This window comes from Mus pahari, chromosome 11 (assembly GCF_900095145.1).
Source record: "Mus pahari chromosome 11, PAHARI_EIJ_v1.1, whole genome shotgun sequence".
Taxonomy (NCBI): Eukaryota; Metazoa; Chordata; class Mammalia; order Rodentia; family Muridae; genus Mus; species Mus pahari.
In genome coordinates, this window is record NC_034600.1 from 22,993,858 (window position 1) to 23,007,944 (window position 14,087).

The 14,087-nt window shown below is 44.9% G+C and overlaps 1 protein-coding gene across 1 annotated transcript in view; it reads right to left on the bottom strand.

Moving 5' to 3' along the window:
• Positions 1 to 3,018: 3,018 nt before the first annotated feature.
• The window catches only part of Ckmt2 (creatine kinase, mitochondrial 2), a 23,343-nt gene continuing 12,274 nt past the window's right edge, over positions 3,019 to 14,087 (bottom strand). The window contains exons 3-10 of the mRNA XM_021208592.2: positions 13,420 to 13,618; positions 11,983 to 12,078; positions 11,357 to 11,578; positions 9,933 to 10,018; positions 9,064 to 9,187; positions 8,074 to 8,208; positions 5,667 to 5,792; positions 3,019 to 3,283 (exon numbers count right to left, since the gene is read on the bottom strand). Of these exons, the coding sequence (XP_021064251.1) occupies positions 3,164 to 3,283; positions 5,667 to 5,792; positions 8,074 to 8,208; positions 9,064 to 9,187; positions 9,933 to 10,018; positions 11,357 to 11,578; positions 11,983 to 12,078; positions 13,420 to 13,618 (1,108 nt within the window). The 3' untranslated portion in view covers positions 3,019 to 3,163. The remainder of the gene's footprint in view (positions 3,284 to 5,666; positions 5,793 to 8,073; positions 8,209 to 9,063; positions 9,188 to 9,932; positions 10,019 to 11,356; positions 11,579 to 11,982; positions 12,079 to 13,419; positions 13,619 to 14,087) is intronic.

Below are 14,087 nucleotides of genomic sequence, written 5' to 3' on the forward strand. Positions count from 1 at the left end.
TTTTTTTTTTTTTTTTTTTTTTTTGAGAAAGGAAACATTGACATATGTATCTAATCTCTTTTGTATTTTTATTAGATATTTTATGTATTTACGTTTAAAATGCTATCCCCTTTCCCATCCCCCCCCCAGAACCCTCTCTCCCATCCCTCATCCTCCTGCTTCTATGAGGGTGCCCCCTTCCCACTTCACGGCCCTGGCATTCCCCTACACCAGGAAATTGAAACTTCACAGGACCAAGGGCTTCTCCTCCCATTGATGCCAGACAATGCCATCCTCTGCTACATATGCAGCTGGAGCCATGGGTCCCTCCATGTGTACTCTTTGGTTGGTGGTTTAGTCCCTGGGAGCTCTGGTTGGTTGATATTATTAGTCTTCCTATGAGGTTGCAAACCCCTTCAGCTCCTTCAGTCCTTTCTCTAACTCCTCCATTAGGGTCCCTGTGCTCAGTCCAATGGATGGCTGCAAGCATCCTCTGTATTGTCAGGCTCTGGCAGTCTCTCAGGAGACAGCTATTACAGGCTCCTGTCAGCAAGCACTTCTTGGCATCCACAAAAGTGTCTGGGTTTGGTGTCTGTATATGGGATGGATGGATCCGCAGGTGTGGCAGTCTCTGCTTTGCACTTTGTCCCTGTATTTCCTTTAGACAGGTGCCCTTCTGGGTTAAGAATTTGAAGATGAGTGGGTGGCCCCATCCCACAACTGAGGGCCTTTCCTATCCTCTGGATATGGTCTTTACAGGATCCCCCTCCCCTTTGTTGGACATTTCAGCTAATCTCGTCCCTGTTGGATCCTAGGAGCCTCTTGCTTTCCTGGCATCTGGGACTTGCTGGAGGCCACCCCCAGTTCCTTATCCACCATTGCTACACATCTCTTTAGATCCTTAGGGATTATATAGTTTAGCTATATGATTTTTGCCTTCCTTTATAATTTATCTCATAAAACCTTTCAGAAGGGGGACCATCATTGTTGCTGAATTGTTTTAATGATGATAAGGGAGTATTCAGAGATGATGATGATGCTGTTGATGATGATGATGATGATGATGATAAGTTTCTTTTTTTGTTGTTGTTGTTGATAAGTTTCTTTACTTCTATATTTGTGTAGCAAATATGCAAATGATGAATTGAGTACTTCTGTCTTAGTCAGGGTTTCTATTCCTGCACAAACATCATGACCAAGAAGCAAGTTGGGGAGGAAAGGGTTTATTTGGCTTACATTTCCATACTGCTGTTTATCACCAAAGGAAGTCAGGACTGGAACTCAAGCAGGTCAGAAAGCAGGAGCTGATGCAGAGGCCATGGAGGGATGTTCTTTACTGGCTTGCTTCTCCTGGCTTGCTCAGTCCACTCTCTTATAGAACCCAAGACTACCAGCCCAGAGATGGCACCACCCACAAGGGAACCTCCCCCCTTGATCACTAATTGAGAAAATGCCTTACAGCTGGATCTCATGGAGGCATTTCCCCAACTGAAGCTCCTTTCTCTGTGATAACTCCAGCTGTGTCAAGTTGACACAAAGCTATCCAGTACAACTTCCAAGTAAAATTTTCTAATACAAGTTACTTTTTTTAATCTCCCTAAAGACTCAGTGAAATAGCTGCAGCTCTTATTATTAATTACAGAAGAAACTGGAGATTCAGTTAATCTCTGTTCTGAGTAGAGAAATCAGAACTTGTATCCCAATATGTGGGTGTGCAGCTAATGAGCTCTCCAGACCACTATTCTTTCCTTTTTATTTCTCTGCACCCAGGAACATCAGCCATTGCGTGCGTGAGGTTGGGCTCCATCTTCATTCTTCACCTGTCAGTTCAAACCGACTGCCTGCCACATCTCATTCAGGGCACTTAGCACGATGTCTCAAATTTGATCAGTGTGGCTTCCCCTTCAGAATTTCTACCACATCATAATTTCTCACTCCAACGTTAGAGTCATGCCTACGAGCCCCAGGACCACTGACTCTTCCTGCCCTTGACCGCGAGGAGCATAAGCGGAGACAGAGTATATGACAGCGCTGGTGTTTTAATTGTAGTGCCCACAATGGTGACTTAATATAAGATGCAACTTGATTGTGGTCTTGTGGTTCAAGCTAACATTTGTCTCATGTGGAGCAATGTCTTATAACTTGTTATGTGACTGACAGCTCCCACCTTCCCCATCCTCCTTCAGGTTTCAGGCCTTGCAGCAGGGAAGGGAAAGAATAATAATACCCGAGAGAAAGATGCACAAGCCGAGGGGACACAGGATCAGACTGGTTGTCAATCACAGTCAACCCAGTAAGAAGCCTTAGGGACTGATTTGAGTATTGTGTTGTGTGACTTTCAAATCATACTAAAAACACTAAAAACATTTTCAGAATTTTAGATGTCGAATTTTGAATTGTTTTGAGAGTTTTCGTGTATAAACAGACAAAGGCCAGGCCGCACCTGACAACAGAATTCTCACCTACAGTTTATAAAGCAGGCAGTCTGGTCTGGGAATCCAATTTGCAGAACCTGGAGCAATCGGTTCAGAATGGTCTATGATTGACGGATCCCTTGCTCAAACTCAGCACCACTGGGTAAAGCTAAATATTCGTCCCAGACTTAGGTTCTAGGTGCCCTCCTTGTTAGCCTCTTTCCCAGCCTGCAGCTGAAATCAGAGCACCCCCGTCACTACTTTTTGTAACTTCAAAGCTTTCCGCTGCTTGCTCGAGTTTATAACCAGACACAACTGACAGGCTGCCTTGCAGCCACGTGTACGAACCCATGCACAGCCTCTGCTTGTTCTTAAGTGCGTAGCCTTTTATGAAGTTCCCCTTTTCAAAAGAAGTTTCCCCTTGCCCAAACTTCTGGAAAATTAGTTATTATATCTGCTCCTCATCTCTAGTAATGTCCGTAAGGCGTTTGTACAGGGCTGCTCATAGTTAACATCTGGATAGCTGAAGGTTTACCCAGATGTATGTCTGTGACCTCTCTGTTTTGCTGCCTACGACTGGCGTATGGACCACCTGCCCAGCATTATTAAAAATCAGAGACACTGCCCAGGGACATTAAGGAGAGTTTTATTGTAAAGATAGCAGTACCTACAATTTTACATGTTCAAGTCTACAAAAACTCTCAGAGCAGAGACTTCCTGTGTCTGTCATACCAGCAGACAGTTTACCCATAAACTTGGAGGGATAAAATTCACTTCCTGCCAAACTGAGGCAGAGGAGGGGGCACCTTGATGTCTTGGCCTCTCTCCAGCTTCTTTTCACAATCCACCAGGTAGTTGACTCCGTCAATTACAATCTGAACAAGCTCGACCTAGAGAGAGAGAGAGAGAGAGAGAGAGAGAGAGAGAGAGAGAGAGAGAGAGAGAGAGAGAGAGAGAGAGCCGAGAGCCACAAGGAGGAGACATAATGGAAAAAAGAAAAGGAGGAAGGATTAGTCCGAGTGGAAGTTGCCTGGGGAGCCCTGCTGGACAGAGCAGTGTTGGTGTATGTGTGAACCATCCGCTCAGCAGAACTTGAGGGGGCATTCCTGTGAGGGAAGGCATCCCAATGCTGGGTCAGGTGTGGAAGTGGAGGGATAGCATAGGATTTTCTCTCAAGCTTTCCTTACGGTGGGGTTGCTGGGAGAACTTTTTTATACTTGAAAATCATTAGTTTTCATCACTCATAATTTTTCTTTCCTTAAAAAATAGTGTGTGTGTGTGTGTGTGTGTGTGTGTGTGTGTAAGAGAGAGAAAGAGAGAGAAAGAGAATCGGGCTTGTGTGGCACTTTTACCTGCTTCACCATCTCTCCTGCCCACACACTTTTTTTCTTGTAGAGATTTATTACTACCGTTTTATTTACTGTGTGTATATGTGTGTGCCTGCATAAGAGTTTATATGTACTGCATTCATTCGAGTGCCCACAGAGGCCAAAGGACATCAGGTTCTCTGGAGCTAGACTTACAGAAGGTTGTACCGCCATGTAGGTACTGGGAACTGAACTTGAGTCTTCTGCAAGGGTAGCAACTCTAACGAGTAATTAGACCATGAGCTTTTTCTTCATCAGCCTTTGTACAGGAGACTATACAATGACATCTGTGCATTATTCTTTAGATACAAATGCTGACCCGCTTCTCAACCCTCTGAGCACTGAATATGCTCATGGTAAGGATATCTTATTTACATAGCTGGTGGGACAGCCTTAAGTTGGCTGGAGCTCAGTAACCTTTCAACCACTTTTCAGTCAGAAGGAAACAAGGGCCTTGAGGGAAGGTTGGGCCAGAAAGCCAGTTACATCTAGCTGAGCCCACGGTCCCTTCTGCAATAGATCTGTCCTGTGTTGGATAGGGTGTGGTGAGGTGGGGCCCTTTTTAACGTTTCAGGAAGGAACTTGGTGATATATAACATTCCCAGTTCCTTTCATAGGATTCTATTCTGTCTAGAGTTGTGATTCAAGTTATACGTAAAGTAGGTTAAAATACCAATCAGAAGATGTGAAGCATATAATGGAATTTCTTTACCATATAATCAACCCAAATCATGTTTTTGGATATCAAAGTATTTTTCGTGTTTTGTTTTGAAATTTTGTTTGTTTATTTCAAAACTTAGCAGGTGCAAGACCCTGTACTGGGATCAGATACAGGGTCTTGCACCTGCTAAGTAAGTGCCTTATCATTAAGATATACCTTATCATTAAGATATAGCTTATCATTAAGATATACCTTATCATTAAGATGATATACCTTATCTGTGCTGGAGAGGGGCTCACCAGGTAAGAGTATTTGCTGCACACACACACACACACACACACACACACACATTATTTTTTTCCAGGAAAAACACAAAGTACATAAGATAAATAAGTAAATCTTTTAAAAAACTGACACAAAATTTTTTTTGAAAAATTATTTCTCCATCCCCAGTCATGTCATTTATATTGTTGTGATAAGGTATTCATGAGATGTATGTAGAATGTGTTATGACACAAAATGGTAATGAGCACTGCTGGATTAAATATATGGTTTTAAAAATACTTTTAGACATTTTTACCAGCCCTTATAAATATCCCCTAGAAATTTACAATAAAACACGAAGTTCTGTTTGACTCTTCCAGTTGAGAGAACTTTATACAGTGGTCCTTCATACTCGGTCTTGTGACCAGAGGCTGCATCCCAAGTTGAAATGACTCACTGTGCTGACTATCAGTGTGTACTTAGTGCTCTGCTGTGAGTTCCTAATGAGTTCTCCTGACTCATCTCACTGAACCTATTGTTCCTTTATCACAGGAGTCCCTTGGTCTTACAGGTTACACTAAAGCCGTGGAAACTATTAAGTATCTAAGATGTTAAGACAAAGATGATAGCATGTGGTCTTCAGCAAGGGAAATCTAGAGTCAAGAGAGGTTTTCACGCGTTTCCGGTCTCAGAGGGACAGCACACCTCTTCTCTGAGTCCACGGGGATAAAATACTGCTGTCCTTTAGCATCAGGGAGATCAGATAGCTCCCAGGGGGCTGCTCTATAACAACAGTCCCGCTGTGATTCCTTGGCTTCCCTAAAAGGACTCAGAAGGGATTGTGTATCTTTCTTGCGTTATTTTCCATGCAAGAGAAACACAAGAATGAATAGTTAAGTCGGACTCAGTGGGGAAAGTGGGAGTGTGTGAATGCTGTCAGGCTGACCTTGTTAGTACATATCGGGGTGAGAGAGGCTTTACCTCTGATCTGCCGATCCGATCTATGTTGGAAATATCATACACATCTGCCACTGCAGCAGTGTCCACACCACCTGTGCCACGCTTCTGGAGCCGCAGGTTCTCCAAGATCTTAGAAAAGCGTGGATCCTAGAAGAAGGGATACTGTTGAAGTCACTGAGCAAAGACACTAAAAGGAACAGTAACCGTTGATAGCATATTTACACCATACTTGGGTACTACTAGGCTTAAAGTCTCCCAACATTTAATGAAGTGGATACTACTTTCACACCATCAAAGTCCACTTTCTGGTGCTGTAAACAAACAAACAAACAAACCCTACCTTTTCCAGAGGATGGTGGAACATGCCTTTAATCTCAGTATTCCAGAGGCAGAGGCAAGTGGATCTCTATGATACTGAGGCCAGCCTGGTATACATAAGGAGTTCCAGGCCAGCTAAAGTTATGTATTGTCTTGAAAGGAAAAAAAAAAAAGTCCCTGACACTGGGTCACTTCTAATAATAGAAGCCCTTTTGGCTCGAAGTTAGGGTGGGAAGTTCAAGAACATGGTGCTGGCACCTGTTTGGCATCTGGTGAGGTTTTGCTGCATTATGATGTGGCAGGGATCATTCATGGTGAGAAAGAGCATACATGCTTGCTTGGATCTTTCTTCTTGTACAGCCACTAATGCTATTGTATTAGTCAGGGTTCTCTAGAGTCACAGAACTTACGGATAGTCTCTATATAGTAAAGGAATTTATTGATGACTTACAGTCTGCAGTCCAATTCCCAACAATGGTTCAGTAGTAGCTGTGAATGGAAGTCCAAGGATCTAGCAGTTGCTCAGTCCCACACAGCAAGAAGGTGAAAGAGCGAGAACAAGACTCCCTTCTTCCAATGTTCTTAAATGGTCTCCAGCAGAAGGTGTAGCCCAGATTAAAGGTGTGTGCCACCACACCTTTAATCCCAGATGGTCTTGGACTCAGAGATCTCCTTGTCTTAATCTTCTAGAATCAATCACCACTGTGTCTCAAGATCTCCATACCAAGATCCAGATCAGAAACTTCTATCTCCCAGCCTCCAGATTAGGTTCACTGGTGAGCCTTCCAACTCTGGATTGTAGTTCATTCCAAATATAGTCAAGTTGACAACCAGGAATAGCCACTACAGCTGTCATGGAGGCCAAGGCTAAGACCTCAGCAATCCTAATTACCTCCTGAGGTTACACATGCCATTGGCATATGAATTTGGCGATTAGGTCTCTAACTTATAAACTCACAGGGGACAATTGAAGCTATACTAACCCCTAAACTTCAGATAAGCAAGCAGCTCCAGGGGAATTAACCTGCCCAAAGTCAGACAGATGCGAGTCAGCAGGGTTGCAGCTGATTATCTTCATATAAATACACACATTTATTTGCTATGGATGCCAGTTTTTGTGTGTTCGCTAGTCATCTGTACACCGATTTCATTGTTATAATTAAAATCATGAAGCCGAATCACTTTAAATCATGTTCTTAACATTGGAATTTTGAATAACAAAAAATGCATACCTTCTTCTTGATAGGCTGCACATTTCTAAAATTGTTTAAGCTTCCTTGATTTACTTTGTGTGCTGTGGCAGAAATGGCTAGCTACACATCAGGATTGCTTTCCCTCTCTCCCCAGCCCAGGGAGCTGAAGATGTAGCCATTTGCTAGCTAAGCCTTGGCCACCAGAATGAGCAGATGTGAAGTGCACCGCTACCCTTCTTGCACCTTAAGTCCTTTGGACACGCCTACATGCTCTGTCCTTTTCTCAGGGCTAGAATATGGACTGATCTGACCAGAACGGAGGAAAATGCCCTAAGCGGTCCACACGACGCCCCCTACTGGCAGCCTCGGCGAGTGAAGGAGCTTGCTGCCAGGCAGGATGGCCTGATTTGAATCCTTAGATCCTGCAAGTTGTCCAATGGCATTCACTGTGTACCACCCTCCCCCCCAAACTGCACAAAGTACAAATAAGAAATGAAAAAAAACAAAGCAAACAAAAACGAAACAAAGAACAAATCTCACAAGAACTGCGTAACAACTTATGCTGCCCAAGTCCTCCCTCCACGTCATTCTCTTCTCAAGCATGCTCAGATGTAAAAACAAGGTGACAGGAACCCAGAGAGCAGAGCAGGGCAGCCCCCACACCTATCCTGATTTGTTAAGTGATGGAGACTCCAAAGCATTATTTTCGAAGCACCATCCCCTTGTCCAGGCCCGGATCCTTTTATGTTAGTTAATGCAAATGACTTAAAGCCAGCTCCGCCCCTTCCATCACTGTTCTGTTGCAGGTGCCAAAGGTCAGGGTTAAGGAATGAACACTGATGTTTCCTTCTGAAAAGAAGTCACATCTGAGCTGATCCTGAAGGGACTCAACAAAGCTCCTGGTCACGCACTATTACCTTGCTGAGCTTTGGGATCCTAACGTGGACACCAGCTCGCAATCCAGTTCCGAGGTTCGAGGGGCAAGTCAGAATGTATCCTAGACGCTCATTCCACATGAACTCCCAGCCTCGTTCCTGGATTAGTCGTTCCACCTACAGACGGAGTAACAATGTGCAAATGACAGACTTCTCAAATATCTGTTCCTTCAGGTCACCCGAACACCAGGGAGAGAGAGACCAGTATAACACATGAGTGAAACTGGTGGATCTATGGGACTTGTGCTTGATAATTCTTCTATTAGAGTATAAGTAGCAATCTCTTAAATCAGATGGCCATATAAAGCATTTAACACAGTCCCTAGAAAAGTTTAAGCTCTCAATAAATATCCGTTGATACTATTTTTTTTATGCCAAGACTGTAGGAGAGCATAGGAATTCTCTGCTGATAAGCCTGTGAAATTCTATTCTTGTTGCACACCATCCAGACCCATGTCCCAGCCCCCACCCCATTCTACCTATCCCATTTCATTCACCCCATCCACTCCTTCTATCCTTATATCATATTTAGAATAGAATGAGAAAATAGTCAGAGAATCTCAGACGCCCCTCCACAGAGAAAAGCCGCCCCTTTGGAAGCATTACTCTGAAGATTTGATTCTTGGGAGAAAGATGTAGCCCCACTTTGGAAGTTATCTTTTTAAAAATGGAAAATACCAAGGCTAAAGAGATGGCCCTTCCCAAAGAGCCTTGGCAGTTCTTCAAGACTATCTCTTTTGGATCCCAACACTCAGATGGTAGCTACATCTGTTGCTACAGTTTCAGGGGATCCAAAGCCACCCTCTTCTGGCCTTCAAGGGTACTGCATGTATGTGGTACACAGACGTTACTGTGGGCAAAACACTCATAAAATAAAATAATAATAATAAAAATCTAAAATACATGCACAGATATGGAAACGAGAGAGGTTTTATTCTGAGGACTATCGAGAAACCCCTAATGGAATCTTACTTCCTTTAGTCCACGACAGAATCTCTCAAATACGCGCTTCATATTGCCTCCCTTTTCCATTGAGATCACCCGGGTGTGGTCTTCCTCATTTATCCAGATGAGAAATGTCTTGTCATAATTATGCCTAACGAAGACAGAAATGTGGTGCTGACTGTTAATTGCGTTTATCTGAACACATGGAAAGTCTCATTACCTGATTGCTTCTTTTCACCTTCCCCATTCCCTGGATGGCCCTTATCTCTTAATTGTGCCTGAGCAAGTACCACGGAATAATGATAGCTCGCAGAATGGAGAATAAAACTAAACCCAGCCATTAACGATGCCGAGAATGTTTTTACCCCCACGAGAATTCAATCCTTCCCTTCATTCCTCAAAGAGAACAACAGTTCAACTACGCTCATACATACACACACACAGACCACACACACCATGCACAGAAACACAGACACACACACACCACATACAGACACACACAGACACACACACACACTACACACACACAGACACACACACACTACACACACAGACACAAACACACACACCACACACAGACACACACACTACACACACAGACACAAACACACACACCACACACAGACACACACACTACACACACAGACACACACACACACACAGACACACACACCACACACACACCACACACACACAGACACAGACACACACACACACACACACACACCACACCACACCACACACTCTCACATACCGTTTTCACTTATACTTGCTTCCCCATTTCCCTCAAGCCCTCAAGCCCGGCATGCTGTCAACTGCAGTTCACAGCAACCTCGGGTTAGGAGAAGCAGATGATCTGAGATCCTTAACACACAGGGAAAATGTAAAAACCGTACCAGATTCCTCTGGCATCAGGCCAGTCACGGGCCATCCCAGCACATGTTAGTAAAGGGGACACTGGCTTATCAAACAAGAAGTGGTCCTGTGGGCCAAAAGGGACAAAGCAGAGAGATGAGCCTGTGAAACTAGGTATGGGCCAGCTGATCAAGTTTCAGCTTACAGATAAAGAGGACGCTCAGCGGGGTGTCTCAGATTCTTTGTGTGTTGGAACACCTTGGGGGTTTTAAAAACAAAAACACCAATGCCCAGAGCTCACACGGAGACAGGATACCAAGTAGAAGTCAGGGGTCCATCTAGATAGAATCTCTAACAAGTGGGAGCCCCTGGAGACTGGAGAGAGGAGAGGCTGGAGAAAGCCACTCTCTGGGAAGAAGCTCACCCATAAACAAGAAGCCAGGGTGGCTGCTTAAGGCAGACGCAGCCTTGCTCTGTAGTGGCAGGCAGAGGGTAGCAGAATCTACACACATGAGGAGTACCAACTAGATAGCTGCACTGTGTGCTGGGAAAGAGGATGCTCCAAGTAATTTATATCTTCTGAGATAAGGAAACCTCGTTTCTTCTTTCTTGGAATTTACATCAACATTACTTTTGAAAATAACCGCTCCTTTAAAATTTGTAATAATGAAGAAATGAAAGGTCCCGCGTTCAGCACTTGAGAGGCCGAGTCAAGAGCAATCCTGTGAATTGGAGGCCAGCATAGCTACATATTGAAACCTTGTTTCACAAAACCCAAAAGGACTGCATTTTGTTTACCTTAGAGCCAGTGAGAAGCCCACAGTCGCTCAGAGACAGCAAGGAGTGCCTGTAGGCAGCTCGCTGGCTCTGAACCAGTCATGGAAAGGACCTTAATTTCCTGCCTAGATCCTGTCAGCCTCTAGAGTTTTCTTAGGGTGTAGTATGGGAATCATCCTTTAAGCATGAGTAAGATTTCTGTACCTGGCTGATTTCACTTATTCATAGGTAACAGGAGGCAGATAACCCATTCACCTCCACCCTCCTGTGCCAAGCCCAGCACTCAAACTGGAGTTTCCTCTTCAGACTTTAGCCATGGCTTGACAAGATTTAAAGCTTCACGTGTACTGGATCTAGGTGTTCTAGCATGTGTGCAACAGATGTACAGCTTGGTCTTCATGTGTGTTCCTCAACAACTGGAGGAGGGGGGGACTGTCCCTTAATCTGTTGCCTGCTTGTGATTCCTGTTCCCCTAACTTGACTGTCTTGTCTGGCCTCTGTGGGAGAGGATGCGCCTAGTCCTACAGTGACTTGATGGGCCAGGACAGGGTGATACCGGGGTTCCCCTTGAGAAGCTGCAGGCAAGTTTCAGCCCTGAAGGACTAAAACTAAGTGGATAGAGGCCTAATCAGAGCCGGTGGTCCAGTCTCTTTCCAGGTAGACTCTGGGTGATTTGTCACCTACTCACATCGATGAGACGTTGCTGATCCTGCTCCGTCATCTCAGACAGCTTGTAATAGCGGCCAGCCAGATCTCCCTTGAGGCCCTCCAGGGCAGTAATGGCCACATTCTCCACCTCCCTTCTCTCTGCTCGGGAGCAGGCTGGAGGCAGGCTCAGTCCGCGGATGCTTCGGCCAGTGCGTACCCGAGAGGACAGCACATAGCGTTCATCAAACTGCCCGTGAGTGATCTGCCGGGTGGAGCAGAGTGGAGAGTCACCATGGCATCCACAGAGCACAGTTCCCTGACATGCAGCTTTCCTGGAAACCTTCTGGCACTGCATCACAGGGAGCCTGGTTATTGGACAGATGGAACTCCAGCTCTGGGATTTAACCTTAGTTAAGTAAGGTGGGGTCTGGAGTAGGTGGTTTCGGTTGGGGTAAACTGTAGGAAAGTTTGAAGTTCCCATAAAATGTCCTCTAGAGGTGTCTTAAAGGAACTTATTAAATTCCCCTATCCTTCTAGAGGATATGATGAAGTTGGCCATCTTTCCAGGTACATCTCACCAAGGGAGCAGCTCATAGGTTCTCTCTTCTGTCTGTGGATTCAGGAAATCTTACATCATGGGAAAAAGAAATGGAGCCCGGAGCCTACCTTGGATGCATCCAGGTCCGTAGGATGCTTCATCACCCTAGGGTCATAGCCATTGTGCCTTAGTTTGATGACAGGATCAAAAAGATCAGCAAATACCTGTAAGCAAGAATATCCTGTAACGGGCTCGCCTGTTAGCAAAAGACTTTTGCTTTCATCTGTTTCCTTTCTCCTCAAGGGTCAGAGGGCCAGGTTTGATGGATTCCTGCGAAATTCTCCATGCACCATGCGCAACATGCATAGAAGAGTATACTAGTAGATGAGAATGAAAAAAAAAATGTGTACCAGAAAACAAACAAACAAACAAACGTTCAGCAGCACCTTGTGCTTGAGGGAGACTTGGGCTGCTGGACTGCGTTTAATCACTTCCCTAAGGATTCTGCCAAACCCACCGTATGAGGACATCTGGTGGTTAAGAACTCAAAGGCTTTCTGCGTTGTGAGCTAAAAGAAGCCACCAGGCCAGGGGCTAAGTACATTTTGTGATCAGCAGAGAAAGTCAAATTGTAAGACTCAGAGCAAAGCACGAAGTCTATGGGGAAACTCAGCTGTACGAAGCAAGGGTCTCTTACTTACCATGCTGGGGACCTGTCCAGACCCAAACCAAAATGAACCACATAGGCATGGGTAGTCTTTAGCTCAAGTAAAGCCAAGAGAAGTTATATATAGTAATAGACTACTCTATAGCCTTAGACGTTATGGGAAGTGGGAAGAGGAAAGAAGGGCATTGGGACCAAAGAGGCAGCTTTAGTCTAATGTCTTTGCTTTCCGTTATAAGCTAATGAACTGCCATTTTGTTTATTTGGGTTGGCCCCTTCTTGTCCCTTGATAGCTGCTTTTCTGAGAAACTGCCTTTAGTTCTATGACACAAGAGTGAAAAGAGAGAGGGCGAGGGATCACACTGTAGGATTCTGTTTCAATGAAGAGGCTGCTCTGTGGAGATGGGTATGGAACTGAGTTCTGCTACTAACAGACACTGTTGCTCAGCATCAAGGAGCCCAGAAACTTGGTGAACCCAGGAGTTGGTGACACAGTAATAGAAAAAATAAGTCTCCGAACTATAGATGCCCAACCCAACCCGACAAAGCCCCAAAACAAACATTTCAATGCATTTCTGATGAATACACATCATTCAGTTTTAGTTAATTTTTCTGTACCAAGATAGCCTTTTGACAAGCTTAGAGAGCTCTGTCATGCAACTAACCTCCCTTTGAGAGGACATTGGCATGGTAGCAAAGAAAGCATTGTCCCTAGGAAGTTACATATCTCATAATCCCAGAAAGGATTCCTGATGGTTCTAAGGGAGTTGACTTCCTTTTTCTGGAGCCATTCCTGAGAATGCAAAAGCTGACTCCAAAGAAAGATAAAGATTCCATGATAGTCCGTCTCACCCACATGCAAGGTAGCTCCCCACTCTGGAATCAGCAGGCCATAGTCTTACCTCATACGACTCCTCATCACCAGCCACCATGCCCACCGTCTTAATGAAGGGGTGGCCGGGGTTGTCCACTCCGGTTTGGATGCACTGGTCCAGGGTGTAGCCACTGGGGGTCATCTTGTTTCGGAGTTTGGCATAGATGGTTGGGGTGAGACACTCAGCCATGCAGTTGTTATGTTTTCGAAGGTCCGGGTAGTCCGCACTGTGGGAGGAGAGAGGCTGTGGGCCAGTGCTCCCCAGGTAAGGGCTACCAAATACTGTTTCTCTGTGACCGTCAACCAGGCTCTCTTGGTCCAGTGAACACAGGAACAGTTAGAAAGAGGCACCTATAAGTCTTGGCTTGAGTAAGCCAGACATAAGAAAAACCTATGCCAGTGACAACTAAGGAAAGGACGTGGTTGATCCTGCCTAGTAGGAGACCCGTGATGCTTGCTACAGAGGGAAAAGAGGAGAGGAAGTCGGAAGATGAATTGAAAACATATGCAGGTTTCTCTTCCGCCCAGTAGTGTTGATGAAATTCAATTACAGCCATAGTTGGGTCTCTTGGGTCTGTGATGGGGGGAGGGAGGAGAGACAGAGAGAGAGAGAGACAGACAGACAGACAGAAATCGAGACAGAGAGAGAGAGAGAGAGAGAGAGAGAGAGAGAGAGAGAGAGAGAGAGAGAGAGAG